General features: G+C 38.0%; 1 protein-coding gene across 1 annotated transcript; it reads right to left on the reverse strand.

The window, feature by feature from the left end:
- Positions 1 to 1,086: 1,086 nt before the first annotated feature.
- sypl1 (synaptophysin-like 1) lies at positions 1,087 to 21,967 on the reverse strand. Its single transcript, XM_051947856.1, has 7 exons — positions 21,119 to 21,967; positions 16,888 to 19,708; positions 16,585 to 16,777; positions 7,359 to 7,477; positions 7,076 to 7,280; positions 5,576 to 5,767; positions 1,087 to 3,047 (listed from the first exon to the last, which is right to left on the reverse strand). The coding sequence occupies exons 3-7, from the start codon at positions 16,654 to 16,656 to the stop codon at positions 2,919 to 2,921; spliced, it is 717 nt and encodes a 238-aa protein (XP_051803816.1). The 5' UTR covers positions 16,657 to 16,777; positions 16,888 to 19,708; positions 21,119 to 21,967; the 3' UTR covers positions 1,087 to 2,918.
- Between the last annotated feature and the right edge of the window lie 238 nt (positions 21,968 to 22,205).

Consider the following 22,205-nt stretch of genomic DNA (forward strand, 5'->3'; position numbering starts at 1 on the left):
TTGTGGCTTGTCAACATGCATTTTTGCAAATTCCAGTCTGGCTTTTTTATGAGTTTTTTTCAGCAGTGGTGTCCTCCTTGGTCGTCTCCCATGAAGTCCACTTTGGCTCAAACAACGACGAATGGTGCGATCTGACACTGATGTACCTTGGCCTTGGAGTTCACCTTTAATTTCTTTGGAGGTTGCTCTGGGCTCTTTGGATACAATTCCAACGATCCGTCTCTTCAATTTGTCATCAATTTTCCTCTTGCGGCCACGTCCAGGGAGGTTGGCTACTGTCCCGTGGGTCTTGAACTTCTGAATAATATGAGCCACTGTTGTCACAGGAACTTCAAGGTGTTTAGAGATGGTCTTATAGCCTTTACCTTTAAGATGTTTGTCTATCATTTTTTTTCGGATGTCCTGGGACAATTCTCTCCTTCGCTTTCTGTTGTCCATGTTCAGTGTGGTACACACCTTTTCACCAAACAGCAGGGTGACTACTTGTCTCCCTTTAAATAGGCAGACTGACTGATTATGAGTTCGGAAACACCTGTGATGTCAATTAAATGACACACCTGAGTTAATCATGTCACTCTGGTCAAATAGTTTTCAATCTTTTATAGAGGTACCATCATTTTTGTCCAGGCCTGTTTCATTAGTTTGTTTTTTTAAATAATTATGTTAATCAACAATTCAAAAGTAATGGCTGTTTTTGATTATTTAATTTTCAATAAATTTTTATTTATTGTTACTTTTGTGAGTTTCAAGTGATTTCAGTGAGAATTGTGGGTTTTTCCTTCTTTAACTGAGGGGTACCAACAATTTTGTCCACGTGTGTATGCCATGTAGATATTTTAACCTTTACAGCATCAGAAAATCTTGCATTTGCACCAAACCAGCAGGAAAAATGTGCAGTTCAATAGAGATTACATTCCATTTCTATATGGAGGCCCAACTACACACAAACACACAAATTGGCACATTAAAAGGACATTTACTCGAGATATCGATGAAGAATGTAGAGACATTTTCTTCAATTGTTTGCTTGTCCTATGGAAGCTTCAAAATATGGATCACAAGGACACTCACTGGAGAGATCAATGAAAAAAATCATTCGCTTTTATTGAAAAAAAAACAAAAAATACATTGGATTTGTGCATGTCACTGAGTGCATATCTCTCTTGAATAAGACATTTAGGCAGGTTAAATGCATAGGAATCATTAGAAAGCTGTAGCTGGTCGGATGATGTTTGCAGCAGTGTGGAGGTATAACCAGTACACCACGCACACACTCACTGGACGCTTCATTTAACTTTGTTTATGGATAAGGTTAAAGGAATTTACATCATCTTACATTACTAATATATCAAAACCCAACAGACAAACAAAGAAAACAGAATCACATTACTCAGCCTAACAATCTGCATATACTAAAAGTGAAAAACAGTTCCTAAAAACACAAAACCAGCTCATCGTTTGTGTGTCTCGTGATGGATTATAAAATAAAAATAGTAAAAAAAAAAGCAGATAATGGAGAACAAGATGTTCTGAATGGAACAACAACAAAATAATTGATTTAGCATCACATGGAGATATGAAACAAGCTCGAACAGAGGAGAAAAAGATTTGGCAGAATATCTTTCGGTTATGAAAAAAGTGAAAATTACAATTAAATAGTAAATAGGATGTTACTCATACATTCAAGATGATGACAAAAGGATCCATCTGCAAACTGGTACCTTGGAAGAAGATGATTTCCTGGACTAACATAGAAGCAAACTCTTCATGGAATGACATTCACAGAGCTATAAAGGACTTTATAAAATCACATGAAGCACCACGTGTGAATGAATAACAAAAACATCAAACATTAAATGCACAAAGTACATTCTCGAGATTTAAGCTGGAGGCACTTTGCAGAGTCTTCAATACGTGGAAGCTTCAAAAATGAGCTAAATCAGAAAACCTGCAAGAAGAAAAGCTTTCACACATGCATTTTTATCAATACACGACAAGAAAAGAGACTCTTTAGACACTTTCGAGTTTAGTTTCTAAGTTGAAATTCGCAATATCTGATTTCTACCAGTAGAGGGTGAATGGTTTAACTGTGAGAGAGCCAATTAATAGAAATGAAAGAATATTTGAGCGATCCACTTGCTTCTTTAGGCATAAAAATACTTAAAAAATCCATGAAAATAAAATGGAACAGAGAAAAAAAAAGTCAAATGATGCCTCACAGTTAATAGTACTCCTCTCTGTGTTACCCTGAAAACCTCGAATTACCTTCTCCTCACTAAAAATGTAAGTCTGACGTCATAGAGAATAAGTTTAGAGTACCTTACACTCATCTGTATTGAATTAAGTGTGTTAAACTCAAGCAGAAAATGGAATTAAAAGTGTAAAATTCCTAAAAAAAAACAAGACACAAAACTGTTATAAAATCTAAATCTAGACATTTCCTAAAGCATAAGAAATGTTCAAAAGTATTTGGCATCCTAATTGCATTGGTGTTGTTGTAGTTTGTGTAACAGGAAAAAAAATAAAGGCACATTAAACATCAAGTGGGACAGCATCTTCTGCCTACTTGGTCCTACTTATTTCCACAGAGGAATATTTTATTGGTATTTGTATGTACATTTCCTTCAGAACTGTACAAATGTGCAAAGAATGACGGGACATCAAGTCATTCTAGGTCACAAAATGCCAATAATTGGGTCCAAATCAAGCAAAACAACAGTTCAATGTATGATCAATGAATCTATCCTTCATTTTATCTGTCTTCACTGAGCATTTTTTGTGTGCATGTATGTTTAAAAATGCTTTCATGCACATTTGTGTATGCATATACGTAAACATGTATGCATAGTTGAGTGTGTACTGGAAGTGTGTTTTTCGGTGCGTGCATTGTTTGTTTAGTATGTCTTCCCGTATGGATGTTAGATCGGTGCAGGGACCTGCTGCCTTGCTGGTCCAGGATGGGAGAATTTCTGGGCATGCCAACGAGTCTCCTTGTACACAAACCAGGCGTTACCCGCCCAAATAAACATGTTGAGGAAGCCAAACACCTGGAAGAGCAAGAAACACATTAATAATACTGGAAAACACTTGGGATAAAGCACGACATTCATGGAGATTTTAGAACTCTTCCGATCCGTTCGTTAAGTAAAAGTACAAAACAGCGCTAAAAAAATCCACGACAAGTACTTAAATAAAAGGAATATTACAGAATATTAGCAGCGACATGTAGTTAAAGTATTCAAATGTGAGACATTGGATCATTCATTTAAATGAAACAAAGTGAGACATTTTGAGGAAATCAAATGAAATCAGCTACACATCACCTTATGTAAAAAGCTAAAAAGTTTGGAAACCATTAATGTATTTAACAATGTGTCCTACTTTAAAAGTTTGTTTGATTATTAGCTAACTAAACCTTTAAAATGAATGGAGACAAGGACAGAGTACAACATTTCCATAGAAATGTAGTGGATTAAACACATAAAGTAGGAGAAAATAGAAATACTTCAGTAAAAATACCTCAAAATTGCACATAACTACCATATTTGAGTTAAGCATACTACTAATATTTAATACTACTGATGATGACATATTCAAAACAGCCCTCTGTTTATGGAAGAGCATTCATACTGTGTTGAGTTAAAAGATGCGACTGAAAACACAAATCAAACATATTTCTTAGTGATGTCTACTAAGATGAACCGTCATCCTGCAGTATAATTAAATAATGCAGCCAGTATTGAGCTCTGTGAGGCTGTACTTTGTGCCAATTAGGCCTTAAAAGTGAAGTCAATGAAAAAAAGTGACTGAAACCGGCATTCTTTCTAACAGCCAGCAGGGGGAGACTTCCTCTGATAGAAAAGAGATGTCAAAATGTATAGAAGTCAAAGAGGAAATGACCCTAAACTCCTGTCATTTGTTACCTCAGTAAACATCTTGACTGCTAATTTCGAATCTTTTTCAAAACAGTATGATGTTCCATTATGGTACGATTTAGAGGAAATTGTGTGATGCTTTAGAGTCGGGCTGAAATGATTCCTCAAATTATTCGAGTAATTTTTTTATTAAAATTCCTCGAGACAAAAATATCTGAATAGAGGCTTTGTTTAATTCCACTTTAGACAAGACTCCAGGTCACTAACTGGTCCGGATCCAGACTTCATCCTACACAGACCCAGACCTATAATCAATAAATCATAAGGGAATTTTAAATTTGACCGGATATTTCTATTTTGACTGGTGCTGCTTTTCTAGTGTTTGTGGTGTTGGTTTAGCAGATCAGAGGGCTGAACTATGAAGCCAGTTTGACATAGTCAGGCTTTCTTTGTGTAAGTAGCCTCAACAAAAACAGCTTCAAACTCGCCCACACAAACAGGAGCGTTTAACGTTCATTTGACTTGTTTTCAAACTGAACCGAACGCAAACAGGTTGGAGAACAATGAGGAACATAAAACTTTATGACAGTAAAAAGCTGCGACTGGAAATTATGTAAGACAGGAATGCTGGTAAAAAAAAACATCTGTAATGTATTTAGTTTACAGATGATAAAACTATCAAACTTCATATAATCACATATGATATTGTACTTAAGTGCATTTAGGTCTGACACTGTCTCATAATGAAAGAAATCACTTGAATTTGTGGCCAAATCAAAGTGAAACTAAAGTTACTGATTAATTATTCTCTGTAATAAAAACATAAATTAATCAGTTTTCTTATTTGTGTTCTGTGCAGTAGCAGCAGTTTAAACAGACCAAACAAAAAAACAGATTTATGTGATTTCTGCATACGTGTTGGGTTCCCACGGCTTTGAGTTTTAGCTGAATACCTCTGTACTATACTATATATGTATAATACCTCTGTACTATACGATATATGTACAATACCTCTGTACTATTACACACGTACAATACCTCTGTACTATACTACATATATACAATACTTCCTGTACTATACTAGATATGTACAATACCCTTGTAGTTTGCTGATATTTAGCTTATTTCACATCTAAGTTTGGCTAAAACAACTCAAATGAAACTAAAATTTGATGCTATAATGAGGTGTAAGTGTAAATGAAAGCTCTAGAATTTATTCTCAGGGGACTAAAGAGTCAATTTGATTGTACCACGTGTCATTATAATCCATTCAGTAGTGAAGATGCTTCAGTTAGAACCACAAATGTCATCCACATGATGCTGATATTTTTGTATAGACCAGTGTTGCAGACTGACTGACAGACAAACTGAAAGCGCCATCTCTAAAGCCTTGTCGTGCTAAAAAGACAAAATCTGATTTGGACTTTTAAGTTTAATAGAGTAGGATGTGACGCATTCTGAGCAGTTACTGTGTCTGAGTGAAATTAAAGTGTTACTGCTCAGTGTCTCATGACTGCACTGCTGGTGTATTATTATATTCTTATTGCATTAAATGACATGATGTCAGAATCTGGGTGTCAACTGTGTGGATTCTTAGCTCAGCAAGAGACTCAGAGCTCAACTAGAAGTTCAAAACAAGTGACTGAGACCAGAACAAACCAAACTACTGTTCTGTGCTGCTGCCTTGTGTTTTTTCTCACCACTGAGATGTTGAGGGCTCGCATGCTGGCGAACTCCGTGACCTCACAGGTGACGTTGTTGCCTTTGCAGAGCGCCAACGTGCCGCTGATGCCTTCAGTGTCCGTGGCGTCCTTCACGTTCTGCAGGCCCTTTGCCCAGGCGGATGAACACACCAGCCACAGGAAGACCAGGATTGCTGTGATCGCAAAGTCCTGGAGGAAAGAGCAAACACATCAGCCCCTCCAACAGAAGCTACAAGACTCTAATGACAAATTAAATTCCAACATCAACATTTTCACCAGCATATGTGTATTTTTTTTTACTTCAGTTCATTATAGAAAATAGTTTTCTTCTAGCCTAGCCGCGCTAGACAACCCACGGCAACGAATTTAATTCTCTGCCAGGGTGGGTCTAGTTACCCTCCATAAGGCTCGAGGCTGGATTCTCCTAAAACTGGCCGGACGAATCACCATGAAGTGTAGAGTCAGAAGGCGGGCGTAACTAAGTGACGACAGAGGCGTGACGATTCTGACAGAAACAACCGGCGCACAATAAACAGTTATCTTTCGACTCGGCTTTGACCACAGCCCTTAAAGATTTGAAGCTAAAATTCAACTTGAAAGATAAACAAAGGACGGCACTGAAGTGTTTCATTGAGAAGAAAGACGTATTTGGACTTATGCCGACGGGATATGGCAAATCCTTAATATACCAGTTGGCTCTGCTGGTTGGGAAGCTAATGGGACTTAGCCACAATCCGCCGGTGCTCTCGGAACTACGCCAGCCTATTCGTTGCGTTGATTGGTTGTACACCTACCCAATTGCTGCAGAGTGATTTGATAGACAACCTTTTAGCCCGCCTCCTTCCCTGTCGAGCGGTCCTTGACCCTTGTGCCTTCAGAACATGGGTCTACCGCGGCCAGGCTAGTTTTCTTCAGTATCATGGCGTAATTCTTGCATTTTTAAGTCTTTTTCTTTGCTACAGTAAGTGATTAGCTGTAATCAGTGCGACAGTTTTAGCTAATGGCTGCAGCAGCAAAGTCATGTCAGGCCAGTGTAAAAGTTTCCAAAGACCCTTAGCTTTGTAAACATGGAAGTTCTTCAAATAATCCAAGAAACAGAAGGTAGTCTGAATACTATCCAGACTACTGCTGAGATACTTTACATCTGTTGGCTTTTCTCCTGCTCTCTGTGCTCACTTTACTGTCTTTTAATACATCCAAATTCCTAATAAAGTTGTTCTCATTTACATATTTTTCTGTTTCTGTTGCTATACGACGAAACGAGCATAAAACAGTGGATGAAATGTGGCTCATAATTCTGATTTTATTACCTCGATTTGGTCCGACAGACTCACCACACACGCACACAGTTATCCTATGGATTTGGCAGAATTGTATTTGAATATTTTCGAATATTCGGATACCAAAATTAATATCCGGATACCGCCGTATTCGGATATTCGGGTCCAGCCTTACAATCAATAAATAATATATACTGGCGGTAAGATGAATACTCACAAAAATAGGTCCAAAATCAGAGTCCTTGTAGACGTGCATGTAGCCCAAATAAACCAGCAGAGCCGCCATGCTGTACAGGAAGCAGATGATACCGACGCCCACAAAGAACTCCGCTGAGGAGGTCGAGTCTCCCACCATGTGTGTGGTGGCGACGGAGCGGTTACAAAGAGTGGTGTTTTCATTGATGAGCGGGACATCGCTCAACCTGGCCACGATGCAAGAGAGAAGGTTAATATCACTGCGCCTGGTGCTAAAAATAAACAAAATGTGTTGAGATTCTCACCTGAACGGGTAGTTAAAGTTGGCGTTGAGCGTTTCGTTCCTGCCATCTCCACAGAAGAGAGATACGATGTTCCTCCCAGAGAATCCACCACAGGTTCCAAAAGCAAATATGGCTGTGAGCTGTAAGGACAGAGGGTTAAGGAGAGAGAGAGACATGATTCAGACTGATGTCTGAAAACCTGCTGAGATAATGGATGAAAATTTAATTAAAGCCACTAAAGATACTGGACATTTTTAAGAGGATGGGATGACGTCTAAAACATGTCTTCTAGTAAAGCACCCTTGTATTCTTCAGTTTTTTGTTCATTTCAATGTCCGCACCACTAAAGCTATATTACCTAAAGAATACAATGAACACAACAAAAAATGCAGCTGATTCAATAATACTTTGTGTCCTATTTGACATGCTTAACCCTTTAAGCTTCAGTCAATTCCAGCCGTTTTCAGTACAAAAAATCGCTAATATTCTATTTTTAAATTAAAAAAATTACGAAAAATACGGGGAATATTGGACGCGCATCGGGAGGTGCATTTCCTTGAAAACGACCGATTCGGGGATTTTATACCGACTTCAGGACATGTTTTGGACAAAATAGTTTCCTGGCTTGTGTCATCTGATGTAAAAGGTTGGATTATAGCCGTTTTTTGTGGAATCTTTTTTTGTGTGTGTAATAATAAACCCGGAAATGTGAGTCGCGCTGTGTGCTTTGAAGCCGTGTATAGAGAACGGATGGATGAATATTTGTTTTTGTCGGACAAATGTGTTTTTCTCACCTGCTGTGGTAATCGCATCTGAAAGTGGTTTATACCGGCGGATTCATGAGAATCTAAGCTTTCCATCGGTGTATAGTGTTTGTATAATCGCGTTTGCACCCGTCGGACATTCCTGAAATTCCTATGCAAATTAGTAGGTGTACCGCCGGCGGTACACTGAAGCTTAGCTTCATTGTATTCCCAGGGTATATAAGAGGCCATTTCATGTCATAAGCAGCACCGCACAGGCAAAGGCCTAGAGTGGTTTCCTGCTGACATTCAAGCCATAGCACAACTCAGAAGTTATCAGTTGTATTCTTTGTGATACTGTTAGACTCACAAACAGATATGAATGTTTCTAGTTTAGGAGTTTTTTTGAAGATTAAAAAAAGGTCTGAAAGAATCTGGGGAACATTCAAAAGCAACCACTTGCAGGCGTGCAGATGTATTCTAGGATAACTCAGGCACAGTGCAACAAAATGCCAAACACAAAACGAAGCTGGGAACCAACAAACAAACTCTGATGAAAGCTAAACTAAATTTATGAGGATCAACTAGAGTTCTTATCCACTAGAATTGTAAAGAGTGCATCAGTTCCTTCATTTTCCGCCTGTGGTAAGATAGAAAATAAACCCTGAAAACACTAATTGAGCATGTAAGTCTTAACAACATCATTATTTTACTTACAGAGTAGGAAAAGATGACTGCTCTCCTAACATTATCGCTTACAAGGCTGCACTAAAGCTGCCATTCAGCCCTCGAATTCTTTCTTGCAGAAAAGCATCTGATTCAGCGTGTCGACCATGTGACGCTAATGCTCTCCTTAAAACCAACACAAACTAAATTCCTTCAGTCAGGGTGGCTGCTGCCGAGCTCAACCCTCCAACGGCTGTAGGCGAAACAATGATCGCATAATTCACTGGGTATTAAGCTTAAACATACTCGCTCACTACCACTTTACAGCATCACTGATGAAGACAATCTGGCATGAAAATGTGCGCTACAAATCACAAAGTACTGCTGGATTTATGGCCTGCAGAAGGTTCTGACGGAAGCTTCCACAGCTGTGCTACAGGACAAGACTAAGTCAGAGATTTAACGTCTCAACATGGTGATAAATAAAGGAACGCAGCTCAACAAAAGCAGGTCTTACAGTGGTACGGTACATAAAGGAATTTACAGATTTACAACGAGAATACTGGAAACCACAGGCAATCATCAGTTCCACTAAAACATCTCAACAAACCAACATGCGGGTTTGAAAGACACCTTAACAAGACAATTTACACCATTTACCAAAGCCAGAAACTGAAAACATAAAGAACTGTCAGATATTAAACCATCCTTTAACTGAACATCTGTGACACGCTGTTATGTCAGAAAGCTGATTTCATCAAAATCTATTTTTTCCACAAGTCTCCTGAACAAATTGCCAAAAAAAATAAACAGTTTGCTTTGACCAAATTCTGTAAAAAACAACAAATTCTGTGCTCCTTAGGGCAACCGAGAAGCCATCAGTGACTCTGTTGTTACCAACGATCACATGACAAAAAAATCTGAGAGCCTTTGGCTGCAGGCTGAGTTCACACAGAGAAGTGAGGAAAACGCACAAACTGTACTGGCAGTAGCTACAACTGTGGGCGCAAAATGTTGTACATGTTGACTACACGTCTTTTTTTGGGGTGGGGTATAAAAAATAATCAAAGAAATTTAACACATATATATTTCTTATATATGGCACAAAAGACAGTTTTAAATTCTCTCTACTTCTAGCCACGATTGAGCTGTTTCCAAAAAGGTAAAGGGTTTTATATTGCAGTAAAAAATGAGCCCAGTGAGTGAAAATGTGGGGCTCAGAGGGTTAAACCTGCATTCATTAAGCTGTCTTTTTACCCTTGCAGCAGCAGAAAAGGCTGTAATTACAACATTAACCTATTAATATAGAGAAGAAGGGCTGCAGTCAAAGAGTCATTTTTGCTTCAGAAGTTTGTTAAGTGACAGAAATGACCTGGAAGTATATAAGCGGCAGCAATGAGAAGAGCTAGTCCAATTCTCTTAAAGCTAATGAAGGTTGCTTCTCTGTTTTATTTCCTTTCTCCTTCGTTCCTCAGTATTTAAAGCTACGCGCCATCTTCCAGCAGAACCACATCGCCAACATCTGCTGTCTCATGATTCTGTAGCCTTGTCTAAGTGCATTCTCCTGTCTTTTCAAAAGCCCTCATGAGTTCTCAAAGAAAAGTAACGTTTATTTTGGCTTTTCAAACTACAATTTTGGTGTAATCTTTACTCTAATTCTGCTTTTGAATGAAGCATGTAGCTCTTTAGCTGCTAAATATTTCACTGTGCTCACCAGTATCTCATTAACTTTGTCTTTCCTCTGTAAAGCTGCAACAATGGGTCAATTAATCACTTATTCTGGGATGTCTGGTGACCGAATATTTAGTCAGAACTGCAACGTCCACAGCTGGAGAGCCTTTGTAGCATATGTAGGCTCAATATGAAGGAGAAAAATACTAAAAAAAAAGGCAACTATTTATATAACTGATCTAACATTTTAGCAATTTTTAGACAAATTTTGAAATTATTTACTATTTTTCTTTGCTTTAACTGAAAATCCTTGAGTTTTGGACAAGACCACAAACCCAAAAATTAACTAGAAACTCAAGAAAATAACTAGCAGATTAATAAATGATAAAAAATAATCATTAAATGCAACCCTTTTCTGCTGTTTGGTGCTGGGCAAGTAGTGTGCAGAGGGTTTTGTTGTTGCAAACAGCTGCTGATAAGGCTGGACGTGACACTGATGAGAGCATCCATAAACCAAATCAATGAGCTGAAGATGCTCCGTGGAGCTGAAGGGATCTACTGTTATCTTTGTACTGTACGCTTACAAGCTGAGAAATGTGACCCGGAATACATTGAAGGACCAACTAAGAACAAAAAGTCAAACGGAGGATCCAAGACAGTAAATTATGTCTCAATAAATCAGGTTTTAAGACTCCTCTACTGTAGCAGATGACAGGGAGTGAACAGGAAGTGGATTGCATCATGAAAAAGAACGCCGTCTTTGATTGAAATTCCAAGGTAATGAGCATCTAGCAGGACGCAGCAAACAAAACATTCACAAGTAACACTTTAAACTGACCTCTTAAATCCTGTTCTGTCAGGAACAACTGCATCACACATGCTCGCTGCTGCAAAGTGCTGACAAAATTGGCGACTAGACGTTTAGCTTCACACCGCAAGACACACATGTGCACACACACCTCGAGGCCTTTCTCCAGATGTTTCTCCAGATGTCACTGGCTGCCACTTCCTGTTTTTCTGGCTACACACCACGATAAGCTACTTCTCTCGCGTTCTGACTTTGCCACTCTCCCAGGTCGAGGTCACGGGGCAGCAGCATGGACCCGCGAACAAACACACATTTTGTTGTTTGATTTATGCTCACACAGCCAAAGCACAAACACCGCCAGGACAGCTGAATACTTTGTCAGGTTTCCAAAATTACTATTTGATCCTCATTAAGTCTACTGGTGGCACCTTCTCCAAACACAGCGGCTGCCAAAGACTGCGAACACATAGCATAACCATAACAGTCCTTAGGCTCTTTTTGCTGGCATCCCAGACATCTGCAAAGTGCAAACAACTCAATTTATGGGCATTCCAACGTCACAATCAAGCTGCGAGACGGAAAAGGCGTCCAGCACACATAGCAACTACTCCTAATATGCAGTAGGAGTACATGGGTCAATATATAAATGCAGGACTTTTTGTAGCATAGTTGACATTTTTGCTGTTTTTGAGGCCTAAAATCAACATGGCCGCTGATAACCAAACACCACATGGCATTTTTATAGAAAGATTCTTCTAAATATTATACATACAACTGAGTAAAATTGAAAGTTATTGATAAAGATGTTGTAGTAAACTTGTTGACATACCATAAACACTACTTTATAGTAATTAACTCAGAAAGCCTTGGAGCCTTGCCGGTCTTTTCTTCAGGAGGAAATGACATCATGTGGAGCAGGTCATGTGATCTGGAATTAACACACTTCCTTGAGAGGTGCATTTGTAATGGGGAACTTAGTTGAAAGTGATTTCTTGGATACAATTTGTTATTTTCCATATAAAAATTGATATACTGCCAAAAAAGAAACATCTGTCATGATTATCTCAACTTAATAAAAAAGAACACAAAACAATTTCTGAATAAGCTCATTTTATGAGTGTTTAGCTAATTAGAAGGTGGTTGTTATTAAATTCGAATAGTTATTTAGTTGACATTTTAGTGATATCCAGTCATTTTTTTTGTTAATAAGTGATTGTTTCCATTATAAATAATTATGGAATTTGTAAATACACACGTGGACAAAATTGTTGGTACCCCTCAGTTAAAGAAGGAAAAACCCACAATTCTCACTGAAATCACTTGAAACTCACAAAAGTAACAATAAATAAAAATTTATTGAAAATTAAATAATCAAAATCAGCCATCACTTTTGAATTGTTGATTAACATAATTATTTAAAAAAACAAACTCATGAAATAGGGCTGGACAAAAATGATGGTACCCATAACTTAATATTTTGTTGCACAACCTTTTGAGGCAATCACTGCAGTCAAACGATTTCTGTATTTGTCAATGAGCGTTCTGCAGCTGTCAACAGGTATTTTGGCCCACTCCTCATGAGCAAACAGCTCCAGTTGTCTCAGGTTTGATGGGTGTCTTCTCCAAATGGCATGTTTCAGCTCCTTCCACATATGTTCAATGGGATTCTGATCTGGGCTCATAGAAGGCCACTTTAGAATAGTCCAACGCTTTTCTCTCAGCCATTCTTGGGTGTTTTTGGCTGTGTGTTTTGGATCGTTGTCCTGTTGGAAGACCCATGACCTGCGACTGAGACCAAGCTTTCTGACACTAGGCAGCACATTTCTCTCCAGAATGCCTTGATAGTCTTCAGATTTCATCGTACCTTGCACACTTTCAAGACACCCTGTGCCAGATGCAGCAAAGCAGCCCCAAAACATTACTGAGCCTCCTCCATGTTTCACCGTAGGGACAGTGTTCTTTTCTTCGTATGCTTGGTTTTTGAGTCTACGAACATAGAGTTGATGTGCCTTACCAAAAAGCTCCAGTTTGGTCTCATCTGTCCAAAGGACATTCTCCCAGAAGCTTTGTGGCTTGTCAACATGCATTTTTGCAAATTCCAGTCTGGCTTTTTTATGAGTTTTTTTCAGCAGTGGTGTCCTCCTTGGTCGTCTCCCATGAAGTCCACTTTGGCTCAAACAACGACGAATGGTGCGATCTGACACTGATGTACCTTGGCCTTGGAGTTCACCTTTAATTTCTTTGGAGGTTGCTCTGGGCTCTTTGGATACAATTCCAACGATCCGTCTCTTCAATTTGTCATCAATTTTCCTCTTGCGGCCACGTCCAGGGAGGTTGGCTACTGTCCCGTGGGTCTTGAACTTCTGAATAATATGAGCCACTGTTGTCACAGGAACTTCAAGCTGTTTAGAGATGGTCTTATAGCCTTTACCTTTAAGATGTTTGTCTATAATTTTTTTTCGGATGTCCTGGGACAATTCTCTCCTTCGCTTTCTGTTGTCCATGTTCAGTGTGGTACACACCTTTTCACCAAACAGCAGGGTGACTACTTGTCTCCCTTTAAATAGGCAGACTGACTGATTATGAGTTTGGAAACACCTGTGATGTCAATTAAATGACACACCTGAGTTAATCATGTCACTCTGGTCAAATAGTTTTCAATCTTTTATAGAGGTACCATCATTTTTGTCCAGGCCTGTTTCATTAGTTTGTTTTTTTAAATAATTATGTTAATCAACAATTCAAAAGTAATGGCTGTTTTTGATTATTTAATTTTCAATAAATTTTTATTTATTGTTACTTTTGTGAGTTTCAAGTGATTTCAGTGAGAATTGTGGGTTTTTCCTTCTTTAACTGAGGGGTACCAACAATTTTGTCCATGTGTGTACATGATCAAAGTGAATCTTTTTATTTTTTACTTTTAATAAAAATGGACCACGGACTTCAAAAGTCCCTCAATTATACACTGACCGATAAATATATGCATGTGATGCAAACAAGAAGCTAAAGGAAGGAGAGAGGTTGCTTGCACTGGGGATGATCTGTAATTTAATTTAAGCTAGGAAAAAACATGAATATCATCCTCCATCTTGGAAATTATATCAGGAAATAGAATAGTCCCCAGTGTTTCTTTCAGTTCAGGTCTGAGTGACAACAAACTTGTAAGTTTCTCCGTTTTTACCACAGAAATGCAGCGTTTGTCACACCAAACCCTTCTTCCTGTTTACTACTGGGTGGAAGATAACATCTAGGGAGGTATGAGTGTCAGGCCACACCAAGTAAACGGCTTTTTCATTTGCATTACTCAACACTTCAAGGGGTAGATGGGAATTGGACAAAAGTGCTGCTGCATTATATACAGAACAACCTGTTAGAGAGCTTTCAGTTCCATCAACTACAGTGATTAATCATCTGTCAGAATTCAGAAAGTCTTTCATTAATTTGCTGTTTCTTTTCAGGAGCTGTGTTAAATATCTCACACGCAAACTCCTGCTGCACGAAGCCAAGATATCATCTCTATATACACATGTAACACTTGAAAAATGGTATGTTTGTAAAAGGAAGGTTCTACTGAGTGTGCATGCATCAGTTTCTTGTTAAAAAGTATTTTAGGGACAGGCATAAATTGATGACTATTTATGGATTCATACATAACTGTTGGGCTCGATCAGAAATATTTTCACAAAGAAATGCCCGTCACCAGCTCCAAAAGCCAAGTGTTACATTTTTAAACACATCTCATATGTGGTGCAACTTAGAAGATGTGACACAAAAATTGTTAAAATAACCCACGAATAGTGCTTTCAACCCTCCTGTTGTCCTCATTGACGGGCACCAAAAAATATTGTTTCCTTGTCTGAAAAAAATCCAAAAATTCAGCAAAAAAATTTACCAAATTTCTGAAAATTTGCAAAATCTTCAGAAAGAAAATTCAAATAATTCCTTAAAAATCTGCCTGAAAAGTTTTATTTTAAAAAAATCCCCCAAATTTGGCAAGAAAATTCTTGTAAATATTTTCAAAAAATGAGTAAATTTTTTTTTAAATCAAAAAAATATCTAAAGTCATATAAAACTTCTAATATTTTCTTTAAGAACATTCACATAAAAATCAACCAAAATCCAGCGAAATTCGCTGGATTTTGGTTGATTTTTATATGAATGTTCTTAAGAAACATTTTTAATATTTCTTTTTTTTCCCTCCGAAAATGTTCAAAGATTTCCCAAAAATGTTGAAAATGTGGACATCAGAAGTTTCACTGTGAAAATATTTTTTCCCATATTTTCAAACTTTAAACTGGGTCAATTTTGACACAAGGATTAATAATAATTTTTTAAAAAATCGTTCAAGTGTCCAATAATCCATTTTCTCAGCAAAATCATTCCACCACAACATTTTGCAAATAATAACTCGAAAAATTGTGTTTGTTCAGCTGTTACCTGGGATACGGCCTCATTATGCTGATGATTCACACTCCTGCATTCATTCATACCATTATGTGCGTTATGACTCCTGTATTATTACGTGAATATGTGACCGTCTAGCCTCCGGTGAACACAAAAATACGCTGTGTTATATAAGGCCAGCGCTCTGAAACACACACAGACTCACACAGCTCCGTCCCGGGTCAGATGACTGAGTTGCTCTATAGCTCTGGATAACTGTGTGTGTTATGAGAAAAGAGAACAGCTGAGAGAAACTGGAGCTGAGCTGAATTACCCACACTGGATTCCTCTGACCCACTTATTTACAGCACGACTGATTACTCCAGTTTCCATAAGAAAACTGTTGCGCGAGCTTAGAGTTCAAACAAGCGTGTGGCTGAAATGTTTCAGTTATTCTAAGGTAAATTATTGGTGAGGGATGCATTAATCTATAACTGTGCAGTGTGAAGGGCAGGCCCACGCAAAACAGCAACTGGGCATAAGCACTGCACTCAACCTGAAAAAGTTAAATCTCACATTCCTAAAGGTCCACATTTACAGAATGAAAGACAGAAAGCTGAAAAATCATGTTTCTTTGGTGAAAATACCATTTTTTGCCCCCCCAAAATGACATTATTGCAGATTCATCGTGCTTAAATGAGAATTAAACACTCCAAATGCAGATATGACGATGATTGTGTCCAACTACAAGCTGCAAGAGGTTGATTTTGCCACCTTTTTCCAGAATATTTGTAAACCACACGAGTCTCTATGGAATTCCTCCTAAAGCAGATTACGTCTGATTGTTCGCCGGGAAAAAGGGAAAACCCAAGGACCAAGGAAGGACTAAGCCAGGACTGAACCTCCCTGTCCTCTGGCTATGAGACGCACAAAGTCTCACAAACGCACAAAAGTACAATCTATGCATCTAACTCACCCACTCCACCAGTTTAACGAAGCCCAGAGGCTCCTTCAGGGGCGACAAGTTGAGCCGAAATCCGGTCATCATGATTGGGATCCAGAAAAAAAAATCTTCACCCAGTTGCTTCCTAAGCTGTGGATGTTGCTCCAGCAGGGAGGAAAAGGAGGGGGAGCTGTCTGACAGAATGACGTGGTTTTTACTGCAAACGCTGCAAAAAATAACCAGAGTGAAGTTATTTGAAGTGAGCGTTACAGTCCAATGTTAGACTGAAAAACGGTGGAAATGTGTAATCCATGAGGACGAGATCGGGATACTTACAGGAGATACAGCTCGGGTTGTTTCGGGATCTTTTCAGGGCGAAATCCTTGGTTAATGTGGCAGTTTTTTGCAGTGGAGTTTAGAAAACGAGATCCTTGCGCTCCGCTTGGTGATGCGCAAAAACGATAAAGCGCGTAAAAGTGTGCCAGACTCCGCTTAGCCACAACGCGTCGTGTCTGGTTACAGGAAAAGGATGCCAAATGCAAACTAATCTAGAAGCCCCACAACAATTTTCTCCCTCAGGCTGGAAAAAAAAACTTTAAATATCCTGCAGCTGCAATACACGCGAGGGGGCTTTTTTATTCACCGCAGAAAAAAACATGCAAATCAGCACCAGGGGATTCAGTTCCGCACGAAAGCTGCAGTTCAGTAACTTCTGAGGGACCTAAAAGGTATCGGAAGTGTCCCACCAAGTTGGATCCGTCCGCTAGAACGTGGAGGCTGCCTCCTCCTTGCTGAGCTTGCAGTTCGTGAGCGGAACGCCTCTCTGGTGCCGAATGGGTCATATGACTGGAAGCGCACAAGGGGGAGCACAAGACGTTGAGAACTGGGGGATTTTGGAGAGTCAAACTCTTCATTTTCAGAAATTCAGGTGACTTTTTACGCACTGCTTTGTTCCTTTTCTGCATTCTGAGGGAATTACGCAAAGCAGACCATAGAATTCAGAGACCAGGTGACATTTCAGTGTTCCTTTCAAGTATTCTCCTGTGGATCAACTTTTCTTATTTAGTGTCCCATACGGTCGTGATTTACTGTTCTGTGACTCATTTTGGGGAGAAATAAACTATTTGAATGTTCACGTGGCATCTACTCACTTTAATGATGGATTTATTTTTTTGAATTAGATGATAAACTCCTCCACTTTAAAGGTCTCATATGGTAAAAATCTATTTTTATTACATTTTCCATGTTTTAAAAGCTTGGGGAAGTAAAATAAAAGCTGTAACAATATGAATGTGTTCACTTCTGCCATTCCTCCAGCCCAGGGGTGTCAAATTCATTTTAGTTCAGGAGACACATTCAGTCCAGTTTGATTTCCAGTAAAATCAGAGCATAACAACCCATAAATAACCACAACTTCAAATTGTTCCTGTTCTAGAGCAAAAAAGTTTATTCTGAAAATGTTCACATTGAATTAATTATCTTTTCACAAAACACTATGAACAACCTGAAATTTCTTAAGAAAAATAAGTTTATCATTTACTCATTACAACATACAGATCACAGTTTATCTACAAACACAAAACGTTTAGTCACAGGTATCTGGAACTAAATGATATAGTATGTCAAAAGTCAGACAAAAAGAGACAAAAAAACCCCCAACAAAAATACGACAAAATATCCCAAAAATGAGAAACAAAACGATAAAAAAGTAGGCAAACAACACAAGCGAGGCAAAAAGGAAACACAAAATGATTAAAAAAAAGAAATAAAATGACAAAAACATGAGACAAACGAACAAAGGCAGTCAAAAAAACAAAAACAAGACAAACTATTACAAAAAATGTGACACAAATCAACAAAAGAACAATGAGCAATCTAGTATTTAACTTAATGATCAAAACAATTTGTCAACATCTTGAAATTATTTTAAATTTATAGTTTTACAATTTTACAATCTGCGGTTAATGTCTTCTCTGTAATTTTTATCCTTTACAAAGTCATCCTGCGGGCCGGATTGGACCCTCTGGAGGGCCGATTTTGGCCCATGAGCCGCATGTTTGACACCCCTGCTCCAGCCCATTCTTAACTAGACAGTCTAATATCTTTACAACAAAGCAAAACTGGCTAACCAATAGTAGTGTAGCTAAAAATGAGCATATTCTTGTTGCCTCGCTGGTCATTCCGTGCAGTGAGCCATGCAGCTGCGTCACAGTCCATCAGGTATTTGCCAAATCTGCTTCTGCTGACCCTGAAATGTCTCAGCAATGAACAAAATGCACCAAATGTTCTGCTGTTGGCTCCAAGAGTGAACACAAGAGTCTTCATGCACTCTCAGCACCCAAGACACTGAGGATCCAGTGGATTACTTTGATTTATGACGGCGAAGTCACCAAAACAATCAGAATTTTCTTGGCAGCAGCAAAACATTATGGGTCAGAGCTCTGTGGAAACTGTAAAGCTGATAATAGCGGAAACTTTGAAAGTGATTTGAAAACAATAAACAAAGATTTGGTGGATTAGTGTGTTTTAAAAGGATGATACTAATATTGGGTTTTTTCTATATTGAAACTGCATAAATACTTAAATAGTTTAAATACTAATCTGCGACATGGTTTCCAAATGGACCTTTCATTCCAAACTGCTGCTCAGATTATGGATAAACTGTATAATGTGATATAATCTAGGTCATTGGAACCAAATACCATTATAAAATAACAGACTACAATAATATTCACAGCACATTAATTAAGCTGAAACCTCAAAGAACTTCCTGAAGGTGGCAGAAACCCGTGTATGAGATCCATTTTGCACCGAAATTTATATTAAATTCCACAATCATACGTTTAATGTTTCACAACAACAACTCTGAGAATAAATGTGATTTTAAGTTAAGACATGAATCATTAAAGAGCCTCTAGCAGCCAGCAGTACTACTGTAGATGACCTCTTTTATAGAGTCGAGTGCTGCTTTCAGACAGGAATATGTCAAACTTTGTGGAAACAAAGTGTGGAGACTGAAAACAACCACCTTGGCTGAGGTGAATAGATGGTCAAAGCACTTTAAGCCTCACGCTCTTGTTGGAGTCTCCGGTGAGCGATGATGGCCAACTGTCCGATTTGATTTGTGTCCTCCAGAGCTGTCTGGGTGCACATCTGTCTGTGGAGGCAGGTGAGGGAAGAGAAGTTATTGAATCAGAGATAAGTGAGAGTCCACAGTTTCAAAGACTAGACAAGATCCATCAGGTCAGGAGTGCACCGGCAGCTGGTGTTTTACAGACTAATGTTATTCTCCTACCTTTTACCCTATAGCAGAGGTGTCAAACTCATTTTAGTTCAGGGGCCACATTCATCCCAATTTCATCTCAAGTGACCAGTAAAATCACAGCTTAATAACCTAAAAATGATGACAATTCCAAATGTTTTCCTTTGTTTAAGTGCAAAAAAGTACGTTCTGAAAATGTTCACATTTAAGGAATTATCTTATTACTGAACATCATGAACAACCTGAAATGCGTTAAGAAAAATAAGTAGAGTTTCAGCAACATTATGCCTCAGTTTATCATTTACACATTAGAGAATGTTAGCAAAGGCACAAAATATTCAGCTACAGCTATCTGGAACCGAACAATATTGTATTTTACTTTATGATCAAAACAACAAATGTCAGACAAAAAAAAGACAAAAAAACAACAAAAACAAGACAAAATATTACAAAAATGAGACACAAAATGACAAAAGCGAGAAACAAAATGACGAAAAATTAGATAAACGACACGAAACATAACAAAAAAAAGAGACATAAAAGTTACAAAGCGACAAAATGTGCTCCCTATCTTGACCACAGAGCTTCTTTGGGCTCTGTCGTTATCCATTATGATATTTATAATGATGTTGGCGTCCGTGCAGGTCTCTTAAAGGCAGATTGGTTAGTGTCTAGGTGGGTCTTTTTCTGGGTTGGCGGTTGACTTTGTGAGATGGGTTAGCCGTGTCACCCAGGTTTTAATTACTTTCTTTTATAAAAATGTATCAAGGTGAGATCACTCCTTTATCCTTGCTTATTTTTATTTGAGTATTTTTTTCCCCACATGTGTGTCTTCCACTGGATATAAACACTGAAGTTAATACCTGCATATCCTGACAAATAGGCTTCAGTATTTAAAAATGATTCATAATTATGTGTATGGAATCTCTCACCCCTACATTAACATATAGTATTGCTCTATTTATCTCTCACTGAGCTATGATGCAAACCCTTTATTAATCATTCTACATAACATTTTTCAGTTCCGTGCTCTGTTTCCCTTAATGAACAGACTGTCTGCATAAGTGTACATTTGTAAAAGCACTTCCCAGATTGAAACATTGACAAGTTCAAGTTCTGCTAAACACAGTCAACAGAGCAGAAGCCTAACTTAGCTAACAGAACTTATAAAACTACAGCACTGTACCTGATTTCATCGCCCACAAATGAAGCAGTTTAGACACATTGTACTTCACTGGATTCACAGTGAAGTATAATGTATAGTATGTCTTGATTTACACCGAGAAAACAATGAGAAACACTCACCATAACCTCAGCGGCTAACTAGCCAAAGTTAGCAAAACGTTTAGCACATAGATGGCTCCATTAAACATCCTTTTAGCATCATTTGACAAACTGTGGCCATAACATCATAGTATTTTATTTATACGACGCTTTGTGTGAGTATTACGTTGCTTCAGCCAGTTTTAAGGTATTACTGAGCTGCGAAAAGTAGTAAATATTCGTTAGAGAACGAAGTGGTTCGTTCCTTTTTAGCAGTAATTTCCTTTCTGATCCTAAGAGGCTACCGTAGCTACAAACTGAGGTGACCAATAGATTTACAGTTGATTACTGCCACCTAGTGACAATTTATTGGAATAACATGACTTGGGACAAACATAATTATTACTATTAATTAGAATTTTGAAGGAAAATAAAATACAAAAGAACACGTTAACACGTACAAACACGTTATTTTTAGTGAATAATAAAACATTTTCAGGGTTTGGCAAAATTTACCACCTAAATCCAGTTATCCTATGAACTGCTAGACTGGAAATGTATATTATGCCTCAGGTAATTACTCTTATCTACTGCTTTACATTCACTAAGCACCAAAAAATATTGTTTCCATGTCTGGAAAAAAACCCAAATTTCTGTAAATTTGCAAAACTTTTAGGAAGAAAATTCCAACAGTTCCTTAAAAGTTTCCCTTAAAAAATATTTTAAAAAAAGTCCCCCAAATTAGGTAAGAAAATCCTTGTAAATATTTTTTAAAAATGAGTAAAAATGTTCCCCAAAAAATCCTAAAAATATTAAAAGTGATTCCATATATATCAGTAAAACTTCTGATATTTGCTTTGAGAACATTCAAAAAAAAAAAAAACAACCAAAAACCAGCAAAATTTGCTGGATTTTGGTTGATGTTTTTGTGAATGTTCTTAAGAAACCTTTTTTTCCCCATGAAAAAATGTTTCAAATTCCCCAAAAATGTTGATAATGTAGACATCAGAAGTTTCACTGTAAAAAGATATATATATATATTTTTCCCCATATTTTCAAACTTTAAACCAGGTCAGTTTGACCAGCAGGACAGCACGAGGGTTAATCGCTTGATTGAATGTGCACCGTT

Source organism: Acanthochromis polyacanthus, chromosome 1, assembly GCF_021347895.1.
Source record: "Acanthochromis polyacanthus isolate Apoly-LR-REF ecotype Palm Island chromosome 1, KAUST_Apoly_ChrSc, whole genome shotgun sequence".
In the NCBI taxonomy this organism is placed as follows: Eukaryota; Metazoa; Chordata; class Actinopteri; family Pomacentridae; genus Acanthochromis; species Acanthochromis polyacanthus.

Coding starts and splice junctions, on each gene's coding strand:
- sypl1 (XM_051947856.1), bottom strand. CDS start 16,656: ATGATGACCGGATTTCGGCTCAACTTGTCGCCCCTGAAGGAGCCTCTG. Junction 7,281..7,358: donor AACTTTAACTACCCGTTCAG/GTGAGAATCTCA, acceptor CATCGTGGCCAG/GTTGAGCGATGTCCCGCTCA. Junction 5,768..7,075: donor CTGATTTTGGACCTATTTTT/GTGAGTATTCAT, acceptor TCTTTCCTCCAG/GACTTTGCGATCACAGCAAT.